A 9128-nucleotide genomic window follows, 5' to 3' on the forward strand; every position below is an offset into this window, starting at 1 on the left:
GTAAAATAAAAGAAATTAGAATGAAGAAAGAAATAATTCTATACCGATTGTCATCTGACTGGGGAAGTATGGAAAGAAACTTTCGAGGCGCTAACCTTGCAATCAATTTCAATTTTCATTACCACCTGCAATCCACAAAAAATCATAGACCCATAAATAAACACATCTAAAAACACACACAAATAAACACCAAAAAGAAAACCCCATAAATTCTTTTCACAAAAGGCAAAAACGACAAACGCAACGACACAAATCAGATTAACGTACATAGGGGTAGTGCTAGGCAGTCGACGGACTACACTTAGAGATTGGAGCAGTGAGAAAATCGCTCTTTGTACTTGTGACGTCGTTTGGCGGTTTGGGTTCTTCAATAATTTGGATTTTGATTTGTAAGAACTGGACAATACAATGCCAAGCCTAACTCAGAGGCCCCTTAAATTGTTTTTGTTACTCCCCTTTTTAGGAGAGCCTAAAAAAAATATAAATAAATAAATAAAAATAACTCAGAGGCCCCTTAAATTGTTGGGCCTGAGACCCTTGCCTCATCTGCCTCTATACAGAACCGAGCTTGAGTTTAATAACCTAAATTTAACATTTTAAACTTCAACTATCCATCAAAGGCAAGGACGTTGAGTGATGAACAATTAAGAATGTAGTTAAGTGTACACGGGCGTCCACTCACGTGGGCCTGTCAACCGCCCAAGTCCAAATAGCAAATTTAAGACAATTAATTTTTTTTCTCTCTCGTTCACTAAATTTGTTTCCTAATTCTCGTCTCAATTTTTAATTGCTGCAAAAATCAAGTTGCAATTTTAGGGTTCGGGAGTTCATCTACTGCTGATCCTTAATATATTTTCTCGTTTTCCAATTTCAATCTGCCGAAAGATTCTGTGATCATGAGCTTAATTATATAACATTTTTATCAGCTGTGCTGGAAGTTGGAGGGACGATTCGAGCTGTTGGGATTTGGGGAATTACAAAATCGAAGCTACAGTTCACTATCACCTTGGGCGGCTCGTGTCAAGTATGTATTTTTATTATTACTTTTTTTGTCTCTAATTTCTCTTTATCGTATATTAAGCTTGTATATGTAGTGTCTATATATATGCAGTTGAAAATTATTTCAAAATAATTAATTTTATGAATTGATACACGCGTATGATTATTAGCTTAAATAAAAAAATGATGCTTCATTTTATGTTTGGGAAGAGATTATAGTCCGTTTAAATTTTAAACCAATGAAATGTGTGGATAAAAAGTAGTTTTGACAAATTATAAACAACCAAACATCAATATGCAAAAAAATATAGCTATCCTTGTGGGTTTTTATTGTTACCTGATTTTATTCTCTCTCAATGTGTGTTGAATGTATAGAAAGCCGTGAAGGGGCCATGGGCAAACTCTGTTGGTCGTGCTAATGCTCGTGGATTATCAGGAAGCAAAAGATTATCAGCAGATTCTTTTGGGAGCCATTTTGATCATTCATTTTCTTACTTAACAAACAGTGTCGGTTTTCAGTAACCCTCTCTAGTTAAGTCAATGGTGCTTCCTCAAAGTGTAAATAATCTGAAGATAGCTGAGGTTGAAAATTTGATGATTTACACACGTCGGAATAAATAATTTTAGAATTGATGTCATTATCTTTTGTTATATTTAGTTATTTACAGGCTAAGAAGTGATGTGGAACCAAGGAGCGGGAGCTCCGAACACAATTGCCAGAATGGATATAGTACTTAAATCAGCACCTTGTAACTATATTGTGATTTTATATCCCCATCACATGATACGCACTTCTGAACTTTTCTTCTTGTTTTAATGCCTTCTTTGGGTATCAAACTTGACTTAGAAGATCCATGAGTTGATTTAAAAGATTTCCGCTTGAAGCTAATGCACAAGAGAATAAGTAGGATATAGAGCACAGGATAGAGGAGTTCAAGGAGATGGAACTGCATGAGAAAGTTTCAAGAGCTATTCGGTCTCTGGAATCGCCTGAAAGGAGCATTTTGAAAAACATTTCACAAACAACAGAAGAAGCTGGGACGCCATTAAGTTCATATGTTTCTTGGACTTTGGATGGACCAAGTCCAAGGTAGTTATGAGATCCTCTAGTGGAATTTTCAACCCCCAGGATGACAACTGATGAAGTGCGGCGAGTACAAAATACTTTAAGAACTGGGTGTATCTTGACAATCAATCTCTTGGATCCGTCTAGATCAACGGGCTCTCTTCTTATGATCTCGAGCGCCCCTGTAGATTCTGGCAGGCTGGTTACAAGACTCCCTTCAGCAAGTGGTGGCACGTCCAGAATCCAGATGCCCTTATCCCCATACCCTGTATAAATCTGTCTTCTCTTAGCTTCTCTTTCGTGCTAGCACGGGTTGTTTCTAATAGAGTCAGAAGTTAGTGGTTGAAAATTGAGATTTGTCTGGGATACATTGACTTCCTTGGTAACCTGCACTATATAGAATAAAAGTACTCTAGCACGCCGTAGATAATGAAATCTAGTAGGCAAATAGATTTTCAACCTTGTAAGCACTTAGCAGTAGTTCTTCATGGGATTTACTCTTTAGGCTTTTGATGTAGAATAGATGGCTGAGTGGATTGAAGAAAAATTGGATCGAAAAAGAAAAAAGTAATAGTGCAAGTATGGCAGTTGAGCTCTGATTTGGGCCCGTAATACTATTCTGGAAAACTGCTTTTAAAGTTTTAGTGCTATTTTTATCATTTAGTTTATTTTGAATTCTTTGCAATTTTAGTTTGTTTAAAGTAGGTTTTCATGTAAACCCTTGTAAATAAAGGGTTAATTCATCATTTTTCTTTTTATCAACTTTGAATTAATAAAATTCGTTAGTTTTTTTCATAATTTGGTGGATTACAAAATTCGTGTTCTTTCAATTAAGGTTTCGCTTGAAATCCTTGTTTCACATTTTAGGCAAGATGCTTTATGTAATTATTATGCTAATCATCTTATAGTGACCGGATCAACATTGATAAATGTCCCCCCCACCCCCCAAGTAACCACTTATACTTCAATTTTTGTGTCTATCCTTTCAGCAGGTTGCTATTCGCATAAGCTATGGCTTTCGAAGAAGATGTGGATGGAAATATTTGTTAAATTCATAAATGTTTAATGTTTTATATCAGGGGTTGGAGTCATAATTAGATTATTCTAGAGGTAAAGATTTCTTTTATAGGATTGATGAAAACTTAGTAGGTATTTCACTTTTCTAAAACAAACAACAGTGCTGGCAAATTGGATTGATAATCGTAAATGACTTTTCACTTAACAATTAATATGCCCTAACCGCATTTCATCTGAAGCAGACTAACTTTGTTGTAGTAATAAGGTTCTTTCTGATTTTATGTAGGACAAACAACCTCTCACTGTGAGGGGCTTGCTTCATTCACTTGGTTGGGGAATATGCTATTTCATTTCAAGCTGAGGTTTGGGATCACTTTCATAGAATAAGAATGCAAAAACTAGTGCCTTTTTATTTTAACTTCATATAGGCATTGGTCTTGTACTGTAGGGAAAAAATGATTCGCCATTGCAGATTTTGAAGTCTTGTGATTATTTCATATATTGTTATGATAATTTAAGAATGTATAGATGGTAAACTGCTGATAAATAATGCGAATAACAAGATGGTAAGCAGTAGTGGTGGTGGCATATCCACAAAAGAAGTTTCTTCAAGTGTTGACTTGTAGTTCACTGAAGAATGTAGCATTGTTATTGTTCATTGGCTAATTTTTTGATATAGAGGCTTATCCTATATTGCAGTACTGAAGCAAATGGGCGACCAAGATCTGAAAGAGTTGCAAATTCCCACGGTATTTTTTTCATTCATTTTTGACTAAAATAATTGATCGTAGGATGCATGCCCCAGGTGAACCTTTTCGTGTTTATTTGAACTGTTGTTGGTGACAGGCTAGAGGACTCATATTTCATGTCACCGTCAAATTACGCAAAAACACGACAAAAATCATTTATCAAACGCCAAAAAGCTGAGAAGAACACACAAAATAACGAAAGACTGTAACATAATGATCATGGATTTATAGCCCCAAGGTTGTGACTGGTGGAAATACCTCTTTCTATGTCATAAAATGCCATTAAAATTTAAGTGTCAAGTTTTCTGCTTCTTCTCTAAAGCAAAAGGTAAGAAGTCTCTCACCATTGTTTCTGCTTGAATAAAGTATGATTTGTTCCAACCTCAATTAGATAGCGGCATCATCTAATTTCCAAGCGACGTCATGTAATTGCAAGTAGTAATATTGATTCCTCGAGTGCAGGAGGAGGATGTAACACTGATTTCATCTGATTTGCTATTTTGCAGGGACCAAGGAAGAAGATTCATCTTGCTGCATTGGCCCGTATAAAGTAATCAACAGCACAAGCAAGCACATTGCAACCATGTGCATTAGGTTATAGGTGAAGAATGTTTATGAATCTGGGATTAAGAATCAGGAATTCGATATGAAAAACCTAGGAATGTAACGAATTGATAGTTATTGGATGCAGTTTGTGAACATACGTACAATGATGCCATGCTATGAAATAAATGCTTGTTTTATAGCACCTCCGTCGCATAAAGATATGCTTGTTTCTATTTTTAAACGGATTAAGAAAATGCAATTAATATAGTTAAAAATGTAAATTTTTCTTACTATTTTCCTAATAAACCTTACATTCGTCACATAATGGATCAAACTGGTGATTGGAACACATTATTTATTTCATTAAAATGAAAATTTTAGCCATTGTACATGAAGTTGGCCTCCACACAAGAGATGAGAAGTCAACAATAAAGGCTAGATGTTATGGATAAGGTTCAAATTTTTCATTTTTTTTTTGTCCAATAATATGCCTCAAACAGGGGCTAAATAAGATTAGTTTATATTTGTCGGCAGCAAATAACCCAAAAATGGGACTAAGGGAATAATTGTTTGACTTACCCGAGTTGATAATGATCGTGTTCATATTTGTGACTTGTACATTTTGTGCTTGTTGGTTCAAGATACACAAATCAATTTCGCAAACAAACCCGGGTAACATTTTCATTCTCTCATAACATTTTTAAATATGCATTCTTAAAGAAATAGAAATGTTCATTACACTGTATTTTTCCTTGATTTTATCGAGTATATCGTGCCAAATATGACAATAATTGACTAGTTGGAGTCGAGCGCTAAAAAGTAGGGCGAAATCCGTCAACAAGCTTCGACAGCAGGTGTGGTCGGAGCAACAACTTTCTTTCCACAATTTTTCCCGTTCCTTGCAGCTAAAGCAACCAAAAACTTGTTTTTATCCAACAACGATGGCTTACACGCATGGTCAGCCGGAAACCTGTGCTTCAAGCAAACCTTAATTTGACAAATTTTGCACGTCGCGGTGTTGGAAAAAGTCAGAACCTCCTTACACCGGCGTACAGGGCAAGCCGGTTTCTTCTTCTTCTTAGGATCACAATCTCCCGACTTCCCGTGCCTCTCCAAAATATTCTTCTCATCTTCTCCGTCGTGGCCGGTGGTCTCAATTGAGGCGGAGCAGATTTCGCACACCACCACCTTTCTGCTGTTGACGTCGGATTTTGGACAGGCGTGGGATTTGTATGATCTGTGTTCTAAACAAAATACCTTATTACAAGCATTACATGTGAATGGGAGAAAATCGAGTTGATGACAATCAAGATTTTGGCAGTGCCTCCCTAAATCTGGAAAAGCTTCTGATCCTCCATCCATGGTTGATTATCTTTTCTTTTAGAAAGGTTTGTTGGTAGAATTGTTAGAAAATATGAAATTGTCTGTTACCGCCATGGGGGGAAAGGTGATTTTATAGGAGATGGAGGTCGGTGGCTTGGGGCGGAAGCCAAAATAATATCGTCAAATGTGGTTTCTTAATATGAATTAGTGGGACCCACACGTCTGCGAGGACTGGGGCTTCAGAAATCGAACGATCCAGAATGTACGAGGTGTTGGATTGAATTGTAGATATGTCGGCCTGGATCTGAAACATAAATTGATGCTGGGCTGTTGGGCCTGACTGAGCTGGGCTTAATGCAATTTTTTGTGCAAGCAGTATTTTGGAACATACTTTCGAAGTCAGCCCCTATTTTTTTTTTTTTTTTATCTGATTTTGATAATAATTGATGAAATGCATGGTTAAAAAATTGATAAAAGTTATAGATTTCATGAAATGTGGTTGAACCAAATTCGAGGAAAATAAGTTTTTGAAAAATAGAGGACAAAAAAGGGCTAAATCATGTTGTTGGGGGTTCGATATAGTTCAAAATCATATCAGTAACGAATTTTTATTTAAATGGATTTGTGTTTCACTACCCTGTCTAAAGGGACTTTTATTGGATGTTAAATTCGACTAATCAAGTCATCATTGCACCTAGGTCGTAGCTGTAACTTATATCATGATTACTGTTGTCTAAACAATCATTACTTTCTCTCTTATTCGTATGATACGGTGTTGACATCGAATGTGCTACTTGTCTTCATTGGATTAATTATTTCGAAAGTGGTGACGTTATTAGGAGCAACTTTTCAGTTGTATAATGATTATGTTTGTTGAAAACGACATCCTCATGGTCAATTTGATCTGATTGTGTGTTCATAGGTTGACCTTCATCCAAAGTTTAGAAGTCTTATGTTCTAAGTTATCATTAATCATTTTAGAAATAGGTTCGTAGTCATGCTTAAGGTTGGACCTCAACATGCTCGTTTCTTTTAATCTTGTGATTTACAGAATGCATATTAATTTGTCACAAAGACTCGACCATTAACCATCAGTGTGCTGGGATCATTATCTTCTTAATTTTTTTTCTTCTTCTTTAGTGGTGGATTATACTACGAAAATTGCCTAATGTGCCCAGGGGTGGTAGTGGGCCGAGCTGAGCCGAGCCGGCTCGGCTCATTAACCCACGAGCTCGGTTCGGGCTCTTGACGAGCCAAGCTCGGGCTCGGCTCGTTGCTTGTGGGCGAGCTCGTGAAATTTTTTTTTTTTTTTTTGAACTCATGAAATTTTATTTTTTGCAAAATTTTTCAATTTTTATTGATAAAATTTCAATTTTTTTCATTTTTTGGACTAGCCGGCTCGTGGGCTCGACTCGTGAGCTCGGCCCATGAGCCGCTCGTCGAGCTCGACGAGCCGAGCGGGCTCAGCTCTTTGGAATCGACCCCCCGCTCAGTTCGAGCTCAGGCTCATCATTTGACGAGCTCGAGCTTTGACGAACCGAGCTGACTCGGCCCATTTGACATCCCTATATATATAGGAGAAAAGTGGGGTTCATATGTGAGAGAAGAAGTCAAATATGACGGCTGAAATAGTGAAATAAAGGTCAGAAAATTAATTTTTTGGGAGGAAAAATTGCTTCTAAACAGGCCCATATTTTTAAATAGTCATTTGACTCATATATTCTTCAATAGAATAATATTACACTCAAATTAAAAAAATTTCTTATTTATTGACCATATATTTTTCATCAATACATTATTCAAAAATGCATTCTTCTGAAAACAATATAAGTAGGGCTAAAAGTGAAATGATTGAATTGGTAATAAAAAATGAATTATATTGTTTAGTGAGAATTAAAATTAAATTTTTAGTATATTTTGGTAAAAGTTGATGAAATGTATGATTGAAACGTTGTCAATTTCATAAAATATGTGATTAAAATTAATTGTCGATTTTGATTTGATTTAGGTTCCCATTCTACATTTTTGTCTTTTGTTAAAGAATAATGCTATATCCATTTTCTTATTTATCTCTCTGACAAATTAATAAATTTAATATATTTGTCAAAATAAACCATTTTTTTAAATAATAAAGAATAAAATTAATACATCTCGTCCCGACAACTCATCACATATGCTACATCTCAAACATGTCCGATTATTGTTACATATTATATTAATTTAAATTGTAGAAAACATATAATTAAAATAAATAAATAAGTAAATGAGAATATAAAGATGACAATGGACCAGGGCAATCATCTTTGTCCTCGTATAATTGAGGACTTCTAGGAGGCGGGGCAAGTAATCGATTAATTTTTTTTATTTTTTTTTTTTTCAATTATCGTCTTGCTACTTATTTATTTAAAATATTATTTTATTATCATTTTTAAAAATTTTAAATTGGAAAACCTAAAACAAAAATATAATAACAAAAGTATGAGGCGGAGCAGCAAATATTGCCAGCCGTTTGATTTTTGGGCATTTGGTGGTATTTTTTTCGTGTTTATATATTAATTTAATTGTAAAAATTCATTATTAAATATTGATAGTGTTTATAATTTTGAAATTAATTTTTTGTTGAAAAAACTTAAAGTAGATATGAATTTCTAATAAATCTGAGATGCACATTATTTTATTTATTTATTGGTTGAAATATTTAAAATAATATTATAAATAGAAAAATGTCTCATTATGTTTAGGTTTGCCTAGGTTCATAAGACTTGATATTTGACTTCTTCGACTTACATAGTCTTGAATAGTTGAATTTGGCATAATATTTACATAAATACACTTTTTAGATGACAATTTTCATTTTTAAATGAGACAAGTTTTAAGGTGGGTGTATTTAATTTGGACTTTCGAAAATTTTGATGAGCTTTTTTTAAATGATAATTTTTGTGGATTTTTTTATATTTTTTATAGTTTTGTATGGAATTAGTGGAAGTTTTTCGTAGATTTCTATGGACTTTCATTTTAAATTTTTATAGGCTTTTATAGAATTCAAAAGACTTTTAAAAATTTTCATTTAAAATAGAATTCACGTGAATCTAGTACAATGTAATGAAATTCTCACATACGAGATGTTAGTTCCCACAATTCCCCTTTTCCTTCCCCTATAATAAAACAAAATAAAAATTGACCTTAATTAGATAAATAATAATCAAAATTATACATATATATGATTCAGTATTATTTATATAGTATACTTTTAAAAAATAAACAAAAATCAATATGTTTAAATTTAATTATAAATTTTCATATAAAATTTTATAATTTCAAAAAAAAAATAGATATTTTTCACCAAAAAAAAAAATTGAATGAAAAATGGGAAAAAAAAAAAAAAAAGCTACAAGAATCCAATTTTTTTTTTTTTAATTAAAAATAGA

The 9128-nt window shown here is 33.9% G+C and overlaps 2 protein-coding genes and 1 long non-coding RNA gene across 15 annotated transcripts in view; 1 reads left to right on the forward strand and 2 right to left on the reverse strand.

Moving 5' to 3' along the window:
* Positions 1 to 622: 622 nt before the first annotated feature.
* Positions 623 to 4579, forward strand: LOC111400860. Of its 13 annotated transcripts, XR_002703876.1 has the most exons (5): positions 625 to 1024; positions 1375 to 3175; positions 3369 to 3444; positions 3782 to 3831; positions 3929 to 4579. It is a non-coding gene; the product is annotated as an uncharacterized LOC111400860 (long non-coding RNA). The 13 variants fall into 13 exon arrangements; XR_002703871.1 differs by having other exon boundaries at positions 623 to 1024; positions 1375 to 3831; positions 3929 to 4159; positions 4338 to 4579; XR_002703877.1 differs by having other exon boundaries at positions 623 to 1024; positions 1375 to 3831; positions 3929 to 4069; positions 4338 to 4579.
* Positions 4580 to 4932: 353 nt separating this feature from the next.
* LOC111400862 (zinc finger AN1 domain-containing stress-associated protein 12) lies at positions 4933 to 5829 on the reverse strand. The gene has a single exon (XM_023028304.1). It carries the CDS (start codon positions 5737 to 5739, stop codon positions 5212 to 5214), a length of 528 nt encoding a protein of 175 aa, XP_022884072.1. The 5' UTR covers positions 5740 to 5829; the 3' UTR covers positions 4933 to 5211.
* Positions 5830 to 8779: 2950 nt separating this feature from the next.
* The window catches only part of LOC111400143 (xyloglucan glycosyltransferase 4-like), a 12668-nt gene continuing 12319 nt past the window's right edge, over positions 8780 to 9128 (reverse strand). Inside the window, exon 5 of the mRNA XM_023027580.1 lies at positions 8780 to 8855. Coding sequence (XP_022883348.1) covers positions 8780 to 8855 — 76 coding nt within the window. The remainder of the gene's footprint in view (positions 8856 to 9128) is intronic.

This window comes from Olea europaea, chromosome 10 (assembly GCF_002742605.1).
Source record: "Olea europaea var. sylvestris chromosome 10, O_europaea_v1, whole genome shotgun sequence".
Taxonomy (NCBI): Eukaryota; Viridiplantae; Streptophyta; class Magnoliopsida; order Lamiales; family Oleaceae; genus Olea; species Olea europaea.

Excerpts from the sequence above, each read along its gene's own strand:
- LOC111400862 (XM_023028304.1), bottom strand. The coding sequence starts at position 5,739 with ATGGATGGAGGATCAGAAGCTTTTCCAGATTTAGGGAGGCACTGCCAA.